General features: G+C 40.5%; 1 protein-coding gene across 3 annotated transcripts in view; it reads left to right on the top strand.

Annotated features, from left to right (window-relative positions):
- Positions 1 to 20,552, top strand: part of ITPR2 (inositol 1,4,5-trisphosphate receptor type 2) — a 263,348-nt gene that overhangs the window by 129,654 nt on the left and 113,142 nt on the right. For all 3 annotated transcript variants that reach the window (XM_075727981.1, XM_075727982.1, XM_075727980.1), the window contains exons 33-37: positions 2,066 to 2,194; positions 2,793 to 2,913; positions 12,486 to 12,676; positions 13,531 to 13,673; positions 15,712 to 15,820. In XM_075727981.1, coding sequence (XP_075584096.1) covers positions 2,066 to 2,194; positions 2,793 to 2,913; positions 12,486 to 12,676; positions 13,531 to 13,673; positions 15,712 to 15,820 — 693 coding nt within the window. The remainder of the gene's footprint in view (positions 1 to 2,065; positions 2,195 to 2,792; positions 2,914 to 12,485; positions 12,677 to 13,530; positions 13,674 to 15,711; positions 15,821 to 20,552) is intronic.

The raw sequence follows: 20,552 nt of genomic DNA, 5'->3' as shown, positions 1-20,552 counted from the left end.
CGAATTCCTTCGTGCTGGGAATTTTTCAGACTGGTGTTGGAGCAGAGTGGCATCCCCACATATGGCTCTGCTTTTTAGACAAGCAAAGGGGAAAGCTTAAAAGCATTTTGGAATTTAGTTTTGGCGATTTCTGAATTCACCGTGCTAGCACCACACAGCTCCCTGTCTTCCCATTGGGATCACGAGTGCTGAGCCTCAAAGCTACTGGTTCCAGCCAAAACTGGCATGCAGATTAATTAAAAGCAGAAGAACTTCAAGAGGTTTTTAGTTCTATGATCTTTTTTTTTGTTTTAGAAAAAGTTTGTATTATAAACTGAATCTTTGTTATCTCTATGAGGACTGGGGGTGATGGTGGTGGTGTCATACTTTTCCTAAAACTGACGGGCTGAAGAGTTTGCTGCTTCAGTTTAGCCACTGTTGCTTCTCTGACCAAAATCTTTCCTTTCCTGGGGTGATAAAAAATGCACTACGTGGGAGCATGACTTGTTTATCTGACAGACACATTTTAGAAAAGCAGACAAGCAAAGCTCCTCAAGATGCCTCATTTCTGTATGTCTCAAGATATCTTTGGTTATTGCTCTGCCTACCATATGACAGTGCTGGTGTGTTATACTCAGAATGCTTTTGTGTTTCCGTGAGCTGTATCTTCCCCTGAATTGGATGTCATGTCAGTAACCTTCCTTAAAATGCTCCTGGTGAAATTGCTGTCTTGTAGTGTCCAAGTGTGACAGTGGCACTGTGCAATTAGGGAGTATGTTTACCCTATGTGAGATTCAGGTGCTGTGGCTTACCTTTCTGCTTCTGTCACCAACTTTTCTCTGTGACCATAAGCAATTCATTCAGCTTCTCTGGACTCAGTTCCCCATCTATAAAGCGATGTAATGGTAAGTATGTACCACACAGGTTCATGATTGTGTGTTAAATGCTCAGATAGTAATGTGAAGGCTATAAATAAAATAGTTCTGTTCTCACATAGATTCCCTAGAACATTACAGTAGTTTGTGGCTTGCATAGGTGAAAGAGAGAACAGCTTTGCCTTTAATTTCTTGTTAAACATGACTAAAACGGCTTATTTAAAGGCTGTTGAAGGGGTAGTATGAGTATAGTCCATAGTTATTTGTCCAGTCTTGCCTTCTCACTGTTTGGCTCTCTGTAGGCTCCTTTTAGTACTGTTCAGGCTGATATATGCAAAGTCAACATGACTCTGTATAGATGTTCACAAATTCTGAAAAGAAGTAAAGAAATACTGAAGGATGCGATCCACCTCAGTAATTTTTTGCTTTCTTTAAGCATGGCATCTTTATGCAGCAACAAACTTTTAGTGTTGTACCAAAGGGTGTCTTCAGGAATCTTTTGTACAAATCTTCCCACATCCTCCCACCATTTAATCATCCTTCTGTGCTCCAGAGTTGTCCCAGTACTATCCATTCTCTTCTTTCATTGTTTTTAGCTTGTCTTTTGTATTTTCCCCACGTGGCTTTCCTAAGTAATGCTGCTTGTCTTACAGTTCACAATCCTAAAGGCTGTTGGTATTGACTATGCTGTTTTCTTTCTTTCCCTCTTTTTTTAACATTTTTCCTGCAAATGAGCTTCACCTTCACCACCCATTTGTGGTGATTGATTGTAGAGAGAAGTTAAACATTACACGAAATCTTTTGTACCTAAGGTGTTTATGTCTCATCCGTGTCTAAAGCCTCTTCCAACCAGCCCCACAATGGGAGGAAAGGCCCATTTTCTTCTTGAATCTGTCTAAATGTGTAAGTGGCATGCAATGTGCTGATTTAGAGGGATCTTTTTTCATGGTGTGGGAAAGAATAGACAGCCAACCAGAAAGAGCTAGTTCAGAAGAGAAAGGTATTCAAAAGACAATGTGGACCTCCAAGAAGAAAGATAAGCTATCACAAATACAGCTTGAACGCTAAGATAGTTATCTCTGATAGCTTTTGTATAAAAATCATTTGGTTTTGTATGAAGAAGTATTACATGTGTTGTAATAAATACAAAATAGTAAAGCATGCTTATTTAAAAGAACTAAATCTCATTGTTTCCTCCTTCTTCCCTGTAGGTTTGTAACACAACCACAGATCGTAAACATGCAGACACATCTCTGGAGAAATATGTCACTGAGCCCGTAATGAACATTGTAAGTGGCTTCTTCAATTCGCCATTTTCAGATAACAGCACCAGCCTCCAGGTAAGGAAAAGAGATGCAGACAAATATGTTATTCAGACCATTAATGAGATACCTTCTGCTACCCAGATAGGAATGCTGTATCTTTACATCCTCCTTTAATTTCTCTGTCCCCTCTCATGCCACTGGCTAGCAGCTTAATTCCTCTTTAAAACACTTACTCTTAATTTTTACCACTTACAGCTCTGAACCAGTAGACAGCTCAATATGGTCAGATTTATTCCTGGCTCTTGTGAATTCATTGGAGGGGGTATCCTTGCAGAATAATGGTCTGTCTTTGTATGAGAAAAATGCTGTGTCCTATGACAAAAAGGACACATACCTGAGAACTGGGAAGACTCCTACGTCCTTCTGCTCTGTACTGTGTTTGCTTGGTATCAGTGGCGATCTGAGGAAAAATTGCATGATCTGGTCTTTTTAGGGGTGCAGCATTGATTTCTGTTCCCTCCCAGTCCTGAAGAGCAAAGAGACTTTAATAGAGTTGTAACTTGAGTCCACAAGCTGAAAACCCCTTGCATGTGGTTTACATTGTGTCAAAACCTAGGGCAGTTGTGATGAGATTCTAAAGGGTAAAATTCTGTGTTTATCTTTTTGTTTTCAGACACACCAGCCTGTTTTTATTCAGCTGCTGCAGTCTGCTTTTAGAATTTACAACTGTACTTGGCCAAACCCAACGCAGAAAGCCTCAGTGGAGTCATGTATCAAGACTCTGGCTGAAGTGGGTAGGTGCCACGTTTTACTTTCATTATTGCTCTCTGTGTTTTAAGATCAGACTTACTTGAGGTGGAACGGGTTTTAATTTGACTCTGGTTATGGAAAATAACCCATTCAAATCTGTCCCATCAATTAGGGTTGTTAGGTGAAACTTGTAGGTCAGAGAGATGTTTTCTAAGTGAGTGATGGTTGAACTTTACCTCAAGCAAGTTATGATATTAAAACACAACATAAGCTATGAGAAAACCTGCGCATTTCTAGTTGGGCTGGGCTACATTTGCACAAGCTGTTGTAAGCAGTGATGCATAGCAATAGTGCATTGGAGAACACCCATCATTTTTCCCCTCAGGTCCTGGGAGATGCATTTGTTATTGTCAGTCATGGTCCTGGGCTTGTTCAGGTTTTGTTCCATCAGGGAGTTGGGGATGGAAATCACAATTGTGCCACTCCATAGCTTCTCTGCTTACTCCTCACCATCAGGCCCACTCATTTACTGCTGTTACATAGTCAGCATTCTCAGGCGAATAGTGCCTTGCACTGGCACCAAGACCAGACTTGGTCCTCAGGGCACCTAATAAGTTACACGCTTTCAAATAATTTCAAATACCATGTTAAAGTGGAAGATTTAAAACTTCATATCCTAAAATAAAAAAGATCTTCACCAATACAAAGCTAAGTTCATTCTTAAGTTAAATTTCTGTGAATACAATTTTAAAGTCTTCTGCCGTGACAGAAAAAAGGATGATTCAATATAGTTTCTAAAAGTCAGTCATTCTGATTACTTGTAAATAAGGTTCTGCTCAGTGTGAATGAAAACCGAGTAGAGGCAGAGGTATGTAGAAACTGGCTAAATCCTGTTGTCGAATTTTTAAAAGTCTTAATACATAATGATAAAACAATATGAGAGGGTCCCTTAACCATCTGCAGCATCTGTGGCATTGTAACAATTGACTCTAAATTTAGATTTTTGGAATAGCTTTACAGGAGTATCATTTAACATTTTAGCCAAAACATCTCATTAACTTTTTGTGTGAATGAGAATGAGCAGTTACCTAAAAACTTAGCAACCTTCAATTGTTTTTATTTGTTGTGCAAATGATTTAATTATGGATCCATCTGGCAAGAGAACTTTGGAAGTTGAAGATGTTTTATTTCCTTTATGCTACAGCTACTACAGTCTCAAATAAAGCTCTAGCGCTACAAATCCTTGTTTGTGTGTTTAACACTTGCATCCCTGCTGTTCTCTGGCAGTTCTGGAAAGAGTCATCAGTAAATTACTTCCTTTGGGAGTCTGGGGAAAGGGGGAAGAAGTAGGGCAGGTGAGAGTATTTTTGAGACTGAGCATGCCCTGTGTGTGCTTCTGGACAGCTCGGTGTCTTCATTTCTGTAGAGCTACACCTAAAATCAAATTCTAGCTCAGAGAGGTCACTGTCTTATCTCGCTGAGATGAGGGTATTTGGAGACACTTGAGCATAGTGCCGAGACAGCCAAGCTGAACTCATCCCCACAGCAGCCTGACAGGGGAAGCGTGGGTCACCTTAATGGGGCTGATAGATCCAGCTTCTTGGCCAGGTGCACCAGCACGTGAAAGGGCTGGTGGTCTTCAGTAGGTCATCTTCTGTGTGCCTCTTGTTCCCGGGGGGAGCCAAGGGAAGCTCCGAATGCAAGGCATGGCTGATGTCTGGAGTTTTCTTCAGATATGTGACTTGGTTCCCTTTGGTGAATTTAATTTCTACCCCTGCTGTAGTCTTCTCTTTTGTTTCATTCCTTTTTCTGTTTTATGGAGATGGTTTACAGTTGGTTTTTATTAAGTATACTCTTGCGCTGTCCTACGGGTCCAACCTTGCTACTCTGGCTTCCCACCCACGGGAGCCCAGCCGTGCCCTGGGCGCTCTCAGGCGCGGCAGCGTGGAGCTGAGCGGCTGGTGAAGGGCATCACCCCGTGTCCTCCCTCCTCTGGGACCTTCGTGCCACCTGCAGTGGCAGCAGGGCAGGGAGGCCAGGCATCACCGGGGGGTGCCATGGGCCTGGCAGCCTCGGAGCTGCCCCTTGAAAGCACGTGCTGGCATGCATATTGCCGATTTCCTTGTCCGTATCGTAGTAGCTCTTTAAGGATGCATCACTAATATCAATATCAAGCATGGTAAAATTGTGTTGTGTTGTGTTGTGTTGTGTTAGCAAATTGCCACACATTTTTATTTGGCGTTTTATTTTGAAAGTGCAGAAAGGGGGTATAAGAGAACAGGTGAGGGGGATTTCCCCGAAGAGCAAGTCAGCCAGAGAAGAAGTGGAAGCAGAGTTTTCAACAAACGCCCCTGTGCAAAAGTTTGGCTGGCTAGCACAGATTTTAACCACCGGTGATACTCAGTATTTTTAGGCATGGTGCCAAACGTGTCTTGCCTGGGCTAATTGAGTAGGCCTGCTCTGCTCTGCTGAAAGCTTTGGAAAAACTGCCCCAGCTGGGGGTACCAGAGGCTTTTAAAATCAAGGCCTTTTTGTGATTACAGTGCATGCCTGGTGCCTTTCTCTATCGGGTGTTCCACCGCACAAAATGGTGCTTCTCTTTGAGAAGGCAGAGGTTTCTTCCATAATACAAACAGGGCAGCCTTTTTTTGCCTCTTGCTGGCTGTGTATGTGGACTAGGTTTGGATTTTGGCTAGGCATCTGTGAGCACTCTTCTGCCTTATTTTTTTTTTTTTTTTTGACTTGAGAGTCTGACAGCTTTAATGTTAGGGCCTTCATGTTTCACAGCAGGGTTTTTAAAAAAAAAAAAAAACCTCTAGAAAGATTTTGCCTATATCATAGAGTATTGGACAGATTTACAGCAGGGACCAAAGACTTTTGATGGAAAATAAATGTAGTATAGAATTGAAAGAACAAACATGATTTTTTTGTGTGTGTGTCATAGCCCTGGCTTTAGAAATGAATCTCAGGAGGAAGAAAGATCATACACAGATTTCCCAAGATATCAAAGATCCATATAATAATGCACTTTTAGAAGACCCATTTCAGAGCAAGTTTAAGCAACATACATTCTGCTCAGTGCTTACTAGTTTGTTGCTGGCAGGTGGATGTAAGTATTGCCTCAAGAGCTTAAGATCATTACATCTGTCGTCTTATGAGCACTGTAAGAATGTGCGTTATCTTCCAGGTCAACAAAAGGATATGTTGCAGAAGCTAATTTCTTATAACCCTGGTACTTCAACTCCACTTGACCACTAGGGAAAAACTTCATAAGCTTTTCAAGCTTCGCTGGCTGCTTTGTCTCCAGGCAGTTGTCTGCCTCCAGTTCTGCAAGAAGCATAGCAGCTTGCTTCTCTTCTTCAGCAGACCCCTCTGTGGCTCCAAGAGATTTGGAACACAGATACCAACATGCATTGGGTTTTTATTGCCCAGTAAACATTTGGCTACCTGGCATGAGTAGAAACCCTTACAAAATAATATATGTATACTAGTGTGTCTTGTCCGTATGGATTTCTGAAGCAGATTATCGCAGTAACGAGAATTAACACATTATGCATATATCACTTTTGCTTTTTCTCTATTGTTACATAAGACTGAGCTTTTGCTTGAAAATATAGTCCAAAAAATGAATGATCAAACCAGCTTCCATCTCACTGGTAAAATAGCTACAAATGAAAAATGTTTAAAAGGTCCCCTGATCTTTGTGAAAACAGAGGAACTAAGATATCTAACAGTTTAATTTATTTCAAATGAATTCATTATCAAAGGACTTTCAGTTCCTACATTTTACAATCTTTGCAAGATTGAGAAGGGTGGAGGCCAGTTTCAAAGTCCGCATTTTAAACCATCTACTGTCTTTCCCTGTGGTAAAATTGTGGAATATCACCTGTCCGCACAACTAAAGATCTGGATTGTATATCTTAAAGTGTATTGGAGCAGGGTCTTTCTCCCAGGGCTGACCAGTGTTTCAGGACCCATGCAAAGAACTGTCTTTGCTTCTTAATTAAGTGATGATTCTCGTATTTTCACCCCTGAGCATCAGTTTTCTGTTACAAGGGCGAATCTAGTTGTATTATTTTCTTGTCTCTGTAGTATCCATTAGCTTTCTCCCTTATGTTTTTACAAATTGCACCTTGCCGCTGATACTGTGTGTGTATCCCAAGGATGTAGTACGTGTATGGCTGTGCTGTTACCACCAATAATGAAATAATTGGAACTTCCCAGATGAGTAAACAGTGGCAGATAGGAACCTGCGTTTTGTTGAACTATTTCTCTTGGCAAACCCTTTAAAAAAAAAAAATCTGTTAGCAAGCCAAATTACATTAGTCATTATCAGATTATACTCTAGGATGCTGTGCAGGAGAAGCAAAAGGAGAATCCTTGTTTCCATCGTACAAAATTGGAGGTGAATCCTGTAAGATTGCTATTTCATAAGTTCAAAACTGGAACAGGTACAGAGGAAGTACTACTGTGATGGTCTGGAGAAAAGAGAACTGTATTACAAGACGAGACTACAGGAGCCCCGCATGTTTTGCCTAGCAAAACAAAGGCCTGTGGTGTTGCTCTTTAAAAGTACTTAGGAAGATAAATAGTCATGAAGAAGAGACATTTAAGCTAAAGGACACTGCTGACCCAAAACTAACTGGACATAAATTATGCTAGGTTGTAAATAACCTAAATAAATTTAGATTGTAAATCAGAGGTTTGGAACCAAGGACACTTGGTTAACAGGCCAAGAGCAAATGGAGGGAAGAGGGATGGCAGAAAAGGTAGTTTCATTTTAAATGGGGCTCGATACATTTTTCAAAAGATTAATTAAAGAACATGGATTGTCTGTAACAGAGAGCAGATGGTCTGAAGGGAGTAGTGAAGTCCTTTCTAGTTGAGTATTTCAGCTCACCACTACCCCTTTGTACAGAATCCAAAAAACTCTCCCGTGGTGCTTCTTGACCATGCTTTTATGCCTCTAAAACCCTTTCCTTTTCCCTGACAAATTACAAACAGGAAACATTAAACATAAAATCTAGGTTACCTTTTATTACTTCTTTGGAATTATTGTACTTATTTTCATGCCCACAGAGATCAACTTTCCTATAAGAATTTTTTCAGCCCTGAAAATACTTTATTTCACTTCCCATTTGAGTTTTAAGATGTTTTTTCCATTTTATAAGAAGCTAGACCTTCATTTTCAATTTCTAGTTCAAATAAAATAATTATCCTGTTGTTACTTTTTTGACAGCAAGAAGAATACGTTTCAGATGAAGCACATATTTTATTCTATTTTAACTGTTTGTGTTTCCCTAATTGCAAGAAAAATTCAATGATGATCTTTTTACAGACTGATAAATATTTTAGCGTAGATTTTCTGTTGGAAAAAAACATCCAAGTGAAGGGTACAAGATTAGCAGGCTTGTGTCTTGTCTACACAAAGCTTTTATTTCCCTTAAAAAGTCTTGCTGTTGCTAGCATTAGTGTCTCTCCATCCAAATGCATTTGTTAAGCAGTCAGTAAATGATTAAGGAGCTGGAGGGACTGATTTATGGAGCAAAATTAATTGAACTAAATATGCATCGCTCCATTAAGTGACAACTGGAAAGTGTGGGAGAACATGATATAGCTGTCTGCAACTACCAGAGGGGCGTAAACAGCAAGAAGAATAAAGGCTTCACAGCCAGGTACAGCTGTGGCTTTTTTGTGACCCAGATTGTCTGTCACGCTCCTTCTTGAGGCGCAATAAGGGGTGAAACGCCTGCGTGTCCCCCAGAAAACCCACAGCAGGGATGGTTTAGGGTAGTGCAAAGTGTACTAAATAGCTGGAAAGCCACTAAATACTGTTGTATTTTGTAAATACTACAAAAGCTAATGGAGTGAAATTTAAAATTAGGGAGCACTAGGTGGGAATATCAAGGAGAATGGCAAGCTTCCTTATGGCAAGATAGATTACTCTGAAGAATGGGCTTCCAAGGAAAATTACAGGCAAGGGCCATTTCCTGGAAATCCTTAGTACTAAACTGATCCTAAGGCTCAGGTAGGCAGTGTAGTGAAAGGACAGTGCTTCAGCAAGCATTCCTGAAATAGGTCCTTTTACTTCCAATTTCTATGCTTCTGTGAAGGGAACTACATGCAGGTAATTTAACAAAATACATCTCAGCCAGCCCATTTCAGCCCTTCTGTTAGCAGCTGGACTACGCTCTTGGGACTTTGTTGGAATCCAGCTCACTCGTAGAGAGCAGCTTGATTTTTAGCTACTCTAGTCTCGACATTAATGTTGCCCTTTTCTTTTGAGTCCCCATCTCTGAGTACTTTTTCACAGTTTAAACAGTAAAGGAGAGGAAAGCTGCTGATGCACTGGATACACACAGAACCATCCAGCACAGAGCAGAACATTTTACTGTGACCTGGCTGCACTGGCGGTACTGTGTTGCTTACTATTTCCACAGGTACCATTTGCATGCTTATCTTGGCTCAGCTGTGGCTATGGCTGATAGCAGAATTGTGAGCAGCAGGTTGAGAGTTAGTCGTGCAAAGGATTTCCCAGCAAATTGCATTTCCTCTGAGACTGGCAAAACAGTGTAGTGTATTCCGGGTGTAATTAGCCCTGTGCAGGGTGCGCTAGGTAGGAATTGGGCAGTATATAAGCCTATGCCATGCCCTCCACAGCAAGGCAGAATTTACCTTAGCTGAAGACATGTTCTAGTCCATCCTGGTAAGTATCCTGCTTGATACGTATAGTACCACTTTACATACAGCCATGTAGCGTACTTTTTTTCCCCAAGTTCACTAGTCAGATGAAAGACACAATTTTACCCCCTCCTAGCTCCTTTGTCTACCAGCTCTAACCCTACTCTGCAAGTTTGAGTGCCGTCCAAAAGTATTTCTAAGTAAGTGGAACAAAAATAAACATGCTTTTAAATATTTTATGTTCATACTTTAAGGGAGATTGACACATTTTGAAGAGGAAAGCAGCCTACAACACCTAAATTAAAAATAAATATTTATGTTCACATTTGTTCATCAGCTTTCCAAAATGTAAAAATATGTTTCATGTTGTTTTAAATAATGAAATGTGAAACAAATGAAAGATAAACTTTCTACAAGCTGCAAAGAAATAAGAAGACAAAGCCTTTGTTTATAGCTTAGACTTCAACAGTGCCCTTTGACAACTAATACAAATCTTAATTACAAATGGAATTATACATATAAGAACTGTTCAAAACAAAGGAGTATTTTTTTTTCCTCTCTCTCTCTGGTTTTCTTTGTGATAGTTTTAATTAGTTGCAACTCTTTGAACAATCATAGTCCTTGACTGCTCCTCAGACACTGATGGAAGTTGTTAACTTCAAATGGCATCTATAGGACTGCAGAAGTCTGGGTTTTCCTCTGAACAGCATGTTCCCCATTGCTAAAATTATTCCTGGATATATCAGGATTCTGCATACGTACCACTTAATTGAGAAGTGAGCAGTGTCCGATAACATTCCAGTGATTGACATTAGGACACAATAAATTGGATTAATAGGCTGCAGCACCCTATGCACACTGGCAGAACTTTAATGGACTTCTGTAATAAAGTAAGCAGCAACAGGGCAAATGTGTTTTGAAAAATAACCCAGTCAAATAATATGGAAAAACAGTCATTAGAAATAATGGCCAGCCATACATGGTATTTGCCTCATGATAATCAGGAACCTTGCCTTCAAAACAAATCAAGAGTGGAAAGAAAAGTCAGTTGCCAGCATGGAAACTGCTGTAGATCTGCTGCTGAGGATTCGTACGTGGTTGTGGGGAAATGTGTCTTCCCATCTTGACCTAAGAAAAATTTTTTTTAATTCCCTATGGCAAACTGTTTAAAAGAAAGTGCCTACCAGAAACAGAGTAAGAGATCTCTCTTCCATCCCAGTTAAAGAGCCTAATTCGCAGGTGGAGGCCCTGGTCCTGCATCAGGATACACCCTTGCAGTGGGAAGAGAGGAGGGTGTCCTGCAGCCACGGGAGCTATGAAAGGGATGAGGACACACGTGACGGAGCACTCTTGCCGTAGCCTGTGAGATTGGGGGTCGAGGTGTCACAGCCAAATTTAGGTTTATAATAAATGCTGCCATTACAATATAGTATTCGGGGGAAGAGAAAGTTTCTGCCTGGGATCTGTGACTCACTGTGCTTGGCAGCACACGAGCCTTCATTCATCAGAGCTGTATGCCTGGCGCTCTGCTTGCACGTACTCCTGTGGGGTTTGATGCATAGGCTTGTTTAGCAAAGAAGGGCATCTGTTGACTTCACAAGTTCAGGACTTAAAGTTGTGTATGTTTTAAGAACTGGGAGGGAGGGGTGGAATATTTTTGATGCCTTCCGCTACTGTGGGAAGCGTGCATGTTAGTGCAGAATGGTGGGGAAACGCCTTAGAGAAACATTGTGCAGAACTGTAATATGGGGTAATGTTTTTTTTAAAAATTCACCTTGTTTCAATCAGGAAAACTGAAAAATTAGTCATTATTAGTCATTATTACAAATGAACTAGAACTGCTTCTCCATTTTACTTCTAAGTTTTTATTAAACATAAACTGTGCCATGGAAATTAAGTGAAATGACATAGAATACAAAGCCTAATCACTGGAATGTGACCTAATATTTCAAACAGAGATATTGCTGCATTGATCTCTTGTTTATTTGTTGACTTTCAGACAACTCGTGCTGAGCCATAGAAGAATGTCACTCTGATCTCCAGTGGAATGGAGAGATGCAGCTAACACAAAGATTTTCATGGATGAGAGGGCAGATAGCTTCTAACATTGTCTTTCAAGCTTCCTTTTCAAATGACAGTTCAGGATGCAATAGTAGTTTAATAGTGGATGCCTTGTAAGAATTCGTGCAAGTCTTTCCTCAGGTTTTTTTTCTCTGATATTCTCTCTTTTGTCACTTCCTGCCCCTCAAGTCTAAAAAAAAAAATTGCATTTTTTAACTATTGGTTAAATTTGTTTAACTATCAGTTAAATTATTACATGTTTATTAAATATCGGTTATCCTGCATTGGCATCCAGGAACCCCATGGCTTAACAACCCTGGCTGTATAGGAAACTGAAGGGAGAGAGAAGAGGAGACAGTCTTTTTCGAATTTAATTTGTATGCACTTGGTTTCTCAAGGTCTTCACAAGAGAAATACACAGGAAGGCAACAAATTGCACTTGGGATAAATTGGCTAAATGTGCATATGTCCACTAGAAAGAAGAATTTTTGAATTTATTTCTGAATAGAGTAAAACTAGCTGTTGAAATAATGCATATTCTTTTTGTTACTCTTAGTAATATCTCTGGATCTGATTTCTTTTTTAAGTTAGTAAAAAAGATTATTCTGTTTTAAAAAAATAAACATCTGTACCTATGAAAATATACACTGGAAATGATCCTTACCTGATTTAAAGTGGTACAGCTTGCATTCTTTAACTAGATTATGGCTGATTTCTACCAGCTTAGGTTTTTGATCCTTATTTGCAAAACCTGTTGAAATGAGATCCCTCTGCACTTCAACTTCAAGAGTATCAGGATTTTGCATGCCATGATCTTCATAAGATTTTCAAGTTTTTGCCACTTTAAATTTCTTCTTTTTTCTTCCTATTAAAGCAAAGAACCGTGGGATTGCAATTCCAGTGGATTTGGACAGCCAGGTCAACACCTTGTTCATGAAGAGTCACTCTAACATGGTGCAGAGAGCAGCCATGGGGTGGAGAATGTCAGCCCGCAGTGGACCTCGTTTTAAAGAAGCTCTTGGTGGACCTGCCTGGGATTACAGGAATATAATAGAAAAACTACAGGTACAACAATATCAAATGGCTCTGGCAGTAGTTGTAGTAGTGCATTTATCTAATGCGTGCCAGATGTGGAAAACACCAGAGATAGACTCACTGCATTTTTAGTGCTGTTATTACAGTGACCTTTGCACTTCTAGGTGGGGGAAGTAGAGGGCTCGGCTCTTCTCTGGTATCTGTTCAACGTGAAGCCAACGTGCAGGGCCTTTAGATCCATGATCTGAATTTGGCTCCTACAGAAGTCAGCAGAGAGGGGTAGGAAGTACGTTCTGTCCCCCAAAGTGGTTTACTGAGGAGGATCTCCTTTCTGCCTTTTCATGGTCACATGTCCTGTTTTGCCTGCAGAGGAGGTACTGGGGGTTTTAGGAGCCAATGTCAGATTTCTGTCGCTGGAGAATACCTATAAGGTGGAGGTCACCTTGTGCAGGTAGTGGTTAAATGACATCAGGAGTTTATGAACGAAGAAAACAGCAGGACCCAGGCAAATGGAGGAGCCCTAAATACCCGGGAAGCAATGCCTCGGGTGATACACTAACACCACACATGACAAGCAGCGTTTTTCCAGCACACCATCATGCTGACTGTTGCCACGTGTTTTGGGGGCATTACTGCAGAGGAGAAATTTGAGAGAGAACAGCAAGGTAGATAGTAATGGTCACCTTCCCTGCCTTGAGGACTGGCATGAAGAAAGGCATGAGGTTGCTTTACTGTCACCTGGGTTAACATGGGCTCTTGCTGCTGGCTGTCAGAAGTGGGTCAAACAGCCCATCGCACAGTATTGTGCAACTCCACAGCAGCGTTCTTCTAGTTTTCTTGGCGAGACATAGTTACAAATAGACATTCTTCTTCTTTTTCCCTAGGATGTAGTGTCGTCCTTGGAGCAGCAGTTCACTCCCATGATGCAAGCTGAATTCTCAGTGCTGGTTGATGTGCTGCACAGTCCAGAACTTCTTTTTCCTGAGGGGAGTGATGCCAGAATAAGATGCGGTGCTTTCATGTCCAAGTAAGTGGTGTAAGGAGAGGCCTATTTGCTTCTTCACAAAAGAAGGCAGGGAGTTACAATTTTCAGCAGCACTTACCTCTGATTTTCAACAGTGACTTAAGCATGTAGGTGTCTGAGTTCATACTGAAAGCTCAAACTGAGGTCTTTGGCTGCATGTTTTATGTTTCTCACCAGTTTAGGAGTCTGGAGAGGAGTAGAGAGAGAGGTTGCTTGTCTTGCCTGCCTAGAAATTGAATGTTAGTAGCGTGTTAAAACTACTAACAGGCTCAACCTACTCCTATATTAAGTTTCTCCAAATCTACAGCAGAAACTTAAGACTTCCCATGGTAGAATTTTCAAGAATTCGTAGTGAGGCAGGGTGGGGTGCTCAGGGCTGGATTTTTTTTTTTTTTTTTTGGTAAAGCAAATAAATCTTTTGATTTTTATTTTAAAGTGCCAACAGCTCTTTTAAAAATACATTTCACTGGCACCCCTACCTGGTCTTGAATTATTAGATGTTTTATTTGCAGTCTGTGCATTGGAATAGAGTCTTGCAGTTTTTTTATTAGTCCTCAAGTGAGATGCCCTCGCTGCCCTTGAGAAACTATAATTTAAACAGAGGTAACCTGGGGGAAATGAACACATTTGGCAGCTCTCCTGATTCCTTGGCTTTTTGCATATTCTGCAGAGGTGGTGTTATAACAATATATTTTATACGTTTGGAAAAATTAAGTTAAATTTTGAGCTTGTCCCATCCAATCCCCTCTGTCCAAACTCCTCTGAAAGTCAGCATCAAATCAAGCCGAGGGCTGCCGGACATGGCCCATGTAATGCAATAAACAGTTTTCTGTTTTATTTAATTAACTTCCATGGCAAAGGAATGCTTTGCAGAGCTATGCAGGAGTCCCGAGATAAAGGTGTAACTCTTTAAAAATATTATTAGTACAACTCTTCAAAAATATTGTTAGTACTGCAGGCCTGAGAGCTGCATTCTGTTGGACTCGTATCTCATGAAATTAGTGAAGATGACAGTGGGATAGTCCTGCGCAGCATCTCCACTGAGCCCAGGATGGGATTGGCGCACTAACTTAGCTGTGATCTAAATATAAACAGGTTTTTTTGGGTTATGTGCGCTGGTCTAGATGATGCAGTGTCATCCCTCCCAACCCTGTTTTTGGTGACTGTGATTTAGGACCGTTAACGGTGCCATCTTTCAGTGTAAATTGGTGACCACAGTGCCTTTGCTGTATGCTGATCCTAGGCCATAATTTGATGAACACTACTCTATCCACTATAACCCAGCACTGGTACTGATGGAAAAAAAACCTGTCCAAGGCTTTCAGATTTCCTCCTCCCTTCTGTTTTCAAAAACATTTCTCCAGCAGTGAGGCAGACCAGTGAAAGGACTTGCTCTGTACAGAAGTAGGAAGGCTGCTTCTGGTATTGGCTTCATCTGACTGAAAGCCAAACTCCCATCACGGTCTTAGCTGGAGTCGGAAATGTACCTTGTTTTCTGACTTGAAAGAGTCTTGTAAAGTGGTTGTGCAAATGTAAACAATAGTTATGTTTCATCCAAATATCTGCATTTCTGAATGCTTCTGTGTAAGGTTTTTGAAGATCCTTTTGGCTGGATGCCATTTGCTAATTATATAATAACTATAACCATCATCAAGGTTGGAGGGTGTAAAGGTTGTAGCTTTTAAAGTTTGCAAGATGCATGGTGAACATTGGTTACCTTTAAATAAAGGTTAAAATAAATACATGTTACTTTTAAATAAAGAAAGGATGAGACAGCAAGTTTGGATCTTCATCTGGAAGCTCTTGTAAAAAGTGGATGTAGAATTCTGCCTTCTGTATGGGCAGTAAGGTATGCAAATTGACCCAAAAAACTCAACACCTTGAAAGTCCCATTTCCTTTTTAATTATGATTTCTCTTGTCTACTTTTATTTCCTCTCCTTGAGGAAAAATATAGTGACAGGCAATTTTTGCATAAAGAAATTGTAGTATGGCTTAGCAACAATGTGCAATGTTCTTTAAGGTTTAATATTTTACTTTAAGGTTGATTAATCACACAAAGAAGCTAATGGAGAAAGAAGAAAAGCTCTGCATTAAAATTCTTCAGACATTACGAGAAATGCTTGACAAGAAAACTAACTTTGCGGAAGAGGTACTGCTACCATTTTAGTATTAAATATAGAACTAATAGCGTGGTATTAAAATGTTGGCTTTAGGACAGTAACAGAATCTGACATGATTTCAATTTTGTACATGTTTTAAAGATAACACGGTGTCTGAGGAACAACGTGGTAAGGCAGAAAGTAAGATTGGAACAAAAGAAACTATCTGCCTTACATAGTTTTGTATCAGCGACTTGAAAAGAGTCAAGGCAAGGAAGATGAAATGAATTAGCAGTAGCAACTATTACTATATATGATTAATATATATTGGATATCCTGTATTTCTGGAGACTAGTCTTCTTATGTCACTCCTGACTTTATCTATCATAAGATCAATTGGAAATATAGGGATTTTTAACGGCAAGTGTGCAGTTTTTTTCCTGCTGCCTGTGGTGCCAGACTTTTGTAAGCCCTACACTTTTTAATGCTCGTAAATGTGTGACAGGAATGTGTAATACTTAAGCAGAGCTGCCAGTTTTGGGGAGAATTGACATAGTCTGTACTCTGTAAGTGTCTAATTATCTCTTGCACTCCTCTCTCTCCCCTTATTGCTCAGTTTTCTCTTGCAAAACCAAGTTTTTCAAATACCTCTTTCATCTTGTCTGTGCTTTTGGGTATCCATAGCTAGATTCAGATTTACATGTCAGCTGTCCCTGCTTTTTGAGCCTGATACCTGTGCCTTTTGTGTGGTTTCCTCTTATCTGTATTTCTGAGTATTCCCCAAATTCTTTCAGTATTATTCACTCTTAAATATGAATCATAGAGCTATTCTCTAATGTCTCAGTGCCATCATTTTCATTTGTTCACTGCTGACATGTTTAGTCAAGTATGTTGAGTTTCACTTTACCTTGAGAAAAAATATTGATTACAACGGGTGTGCACTGTTTCACTGTCTTAGGCTTTTACACCCAAATATTTTCAAATGTTTAAGTAACAGCACTTATTCATGTTATTGTACCTGGCAAAATTATCCACCATTCAGATATACTAGCTATGAGATTCAATCTTAACCCCAGTCTAACCTGAAGAAAAAGTCTATGGTGGTTAAGATGCCCATGCCTATTTCTTGGGGGGGGGGGGGGGGGGGGGGGGGTGTTTGAGATTTTGCTTTTAAAGTTAAATGGTTTGGTCCTGTCATGTGATAAAGTTCCAACACACTCTTTTCTCTTTTATGATAGATGAGCCATATATTAGAAAAGGGATATATTCACAATGTCTTTGTTTTGACTGCGTATTGTTTTGATTTCAACATATGGACATGGGAACATATTGCCCAGGCTTCTAAGCAACCTGCTAGACAGGATAAAAAAAATCTCAAGGCAGAACAGTGAAATGAAGACAAAGGCAGCAATAGCAAAACATCAGCCCTACTCTATGCAAAAAACAATCAGTGCACGCAGAGTGAACCAACCTCCTCTTCACCTCCTGCTTGAAGAAAAATGTGTCTAGGCCTGGGCAGACAATTGTTTTTTTAATGTCATAACAGGGTTTCACAGGTGAAGCAGATATTATTATTCTTAATTATTTTTCATACTTATTCTAATGACTTTCTGGGTCCATAATGCCACTGCATCGCATGGAAAAACTGATTTGCTTTTGTAACTGCATGCTGTGATGAACTTTGCCAAACTTCTCCCAGATAATTGCCCAGACCCACCAAAAGCTAATGTCCTCTCAGGACTACAGGGGGGAAAAAGAAGCAACACTGTCACGTATGACTTAAACCAAGCCAACAAAACATTTGCCTGTTTTAATTGCTCCGCGTGCCCTGCTGCGGATGCTGATCAAGCGAGGCTGGGCGAAGCCACCAGGGGGAGCGTGCTCCATGGGTACGCGGGGGCTCTTCCCCCAGCCTCTGGTTCTCAGGGGTGGACACAGGAGGTCTATGCCCAAACCCCTCGCGTGGCCTCCACCATCTCAGTAGGGCATGGTGGGTGGAAGAGCTCTTCGGGAAACAGAATTTCTCCCTCGTGCTTTCTCTGGAGTCCCGCAGATTTTACGCCGAGGAACATAATGAATCAGTGCAAACAAATAAATGAGTAAACAAGCTTGCATGATGCGCAAGTGCTTCTCTGGCTTGCTACTCTTATGAGTCATTGTTCATGGTATGGACTTCAGAACAGTAAAAATAGCACAATTAATAGCCTCTCGTGCGTGTTTCCAACTTTTTTTGAACGGTGATCTCACTGCCTGCGAAGTTACTCAACTATGGTATGCAGATACTAAAAAAAAAATCATAGTAGTACATATGTAATGGTAATACCAGAAACAAAGCTACAGAGGGACACATGACATTTTGACAGAAAGCCTGAATTTGTTAATCGCCCATCATAATGTATTTTGTGTGATGAATTTGACAGAAGCGGTAAACCTCCAGTTTCTGCAGACTTTCCCACAGTGAGAAGCAAAAAAGAAAACATGAGATAAAGTGTCTGCCTCTCTCTCTTCCCTTTACCTCCCACAGTTGAGATCCAGGTCTGGGAACCTTGCCTTCTACTTTCTACTTATCTTTCATTTGACTGCTGGAAGGTCGCCTGTTTCATTGAAGGAACAGGAGGAAAAGATAGCTGTAGGTGCTTATTTCACTGTTTTTATGCTTGTTCCTGTATCCACTGTCTCAACTCTACTGTTGCGCCTCACCTTGCTGCTGTGTTTCAGGGCTGCTCGTGTTCTCGTGGCTCCATCCTTGGTTGCCCTTGCAGTCAGCCTTTGAGGCACTGCTTGCTTGTGCGTTGTTTCACTTAGTGCTGCAACATCTAATCGTGTTAGGAATCAAAGTTTAATTTCAGAAGTTTGATTTAAGGTATATAAATGACACATAAAACCTCTTGGTCATTGATTGGCTTTCATAAGTAATTGTGGGTGATTATTACGATCTCCTGGGAGTTCTATGTTAAGTCCTAGTCCTATTTGTATTGATTAGGTAACTAACTGGAATGAAACTTGATCTATAGACCCTCTCTTACAGAAGGCTCTTCCAGAACAGTGCTAAAACACTTGGGTAAAGCAGTGTGTGGAGGAAGTCGTCATTGCCTCTGTTCAGAGAGTTACTATGGTATGGATAAAAGCCTACTTTAGACTGACTGACTAAGAAGAGAAACAGGAGAGAGAGCAAGGACTGTGTTTGGATTGGGTCTGCCCCATCTATGTTTGGTTTTTTTGTTGGTGGCCATTTTTATACCCATTTTACAAAACCAGAAGGATCTTGGTCTAGAATTTTTTTTTTTTTAAGACAAATTTTTTTTGTCCTTCACCAAAGCGCTTGATTTCAGTTTAATTTCTGTGTGAATGCTGCCGCTAGACCTACTTGCGTGTCTCAGTTTGAATCTGATTAACATTTCCAAAAGCACCTGAGACATGTAGACCACTGATGCATGTTCACTTTGCAAATGACTGGAGCAGTCTGAAATCATAGCATTATTTTGCTGCCCTGCTGAAAGCAACTGTCCCTACAACGGAGCTGGTGGGCCAGCAGGGGTGAGTCCTCCCAGCTGCCTCAAAGAGGTTTAAATTAAACCCCCCCTAAGTGAATTGGATGAGGTTGTTGAACTCCTGACAAGTGTGCTCATATGGCAACTTCTTAACCCACTCAGCTGCTGGCATGTCAATGCCTTGGGCGTGGCCAACCTTCTGATTTCCCAACTGTTCTTAAATGAGGTCAGCATGTCTGGGGGAAGAAAATACCCTCTCTGATAACGTGTGTATATGACAAGTTTAGTGTAACATTACTGGCTGATCAGAGTGTTAATGGATGATAGTGCATTACAGAATATGGCAGAATCCAAGCCTGTTTACCCTGCCAACTGGTAGTTCCTTAAGGGAAACACTATTATAAATAGATTGAACCCTTCAGTAAGGGTTACTTGTGCTGCAGAACACAGACTTTATACTTTTTTCCTGCTTTAGGTGTTGAACTACACTATAAATAATTGAAAACTGCATTTTTAAGTGTCAGTAGAACAAAGACTGTGTAAGCTGCTTCATTGTCAGAAATAAGTAGTTGTGCTTTTTGCCTTTTTTGGAAAAACTCATGAAAAATGTTGTCTTGCTTGTACACGTTTGCACTAGCTTCATGATTTAAAATCACAGAAGTAGCTTTATAGCCTTTCGTTTTGCAGCATTAACGTTTCTGCATTCCACTTTAGATATGAAATGTAAGCTATCCTCTCCTTTTCGTTTTCAGCAACAGCACCAAACATACCTGTGAAAAAATAGTACAGCTTCGGTGTAAATACAAATGTATTTTATTCCTGTAAGATGTAGTCCCTGGTATGGCCACTATTGGCTCTTGGTCATTTTGTGCCAGAAGACCGAGTCTTTTCACGTGGAGCTGCTGACAAAACTCCAGTGAGTTTGTCAAAAGCAATAGTCCTAATTCATGAATGTATTAATCTACTAGTCAAGCTGAAACCAGTGGGAGCTGCAGATCTTTTTCTGCTGGGAAAAATGGTCTCAGTAGAAGCCAGGAGATGTTGCTGGGAGCCACTACAGGGTCCCAGTGTTGCAGCTCTTTGAATCAAAGACATTCGCAACTTAAACTGCGTTCTGTTCTATAGCCTCATCTTTTCAAGATGATTTTACTTATTTGCATCTGTGAATTAGGCAGCATTCCGATAAATAGCATATGTGCGTAAAAATAAAAGGGGGAAAAAAAGAGAATAATACTAAATATGGGGAGCTTGCTGAATGTGTTATACCTTAAAAGGAAGCTTATTTTAAATG

Source organism: Pelecanus crispus, chromosome 1, assembly GCF_030463565.1.
Source record: "Pelecanus crispus isolate bPelCri1 chromosome 1, bPelCri1.pri, whole genome shotgun sequence".
NCBI lineage: Eukaryota > Metazoa > Chordata > Aves > Pelecaniformes > Pelecanidae > Pelecanus > Pelecanus crispus.
The sequence above is the reverse complement of the archived record's forward strand: the minus strand, read 5'-3'. Positions and strand labels throughout refer to the sequence as shown.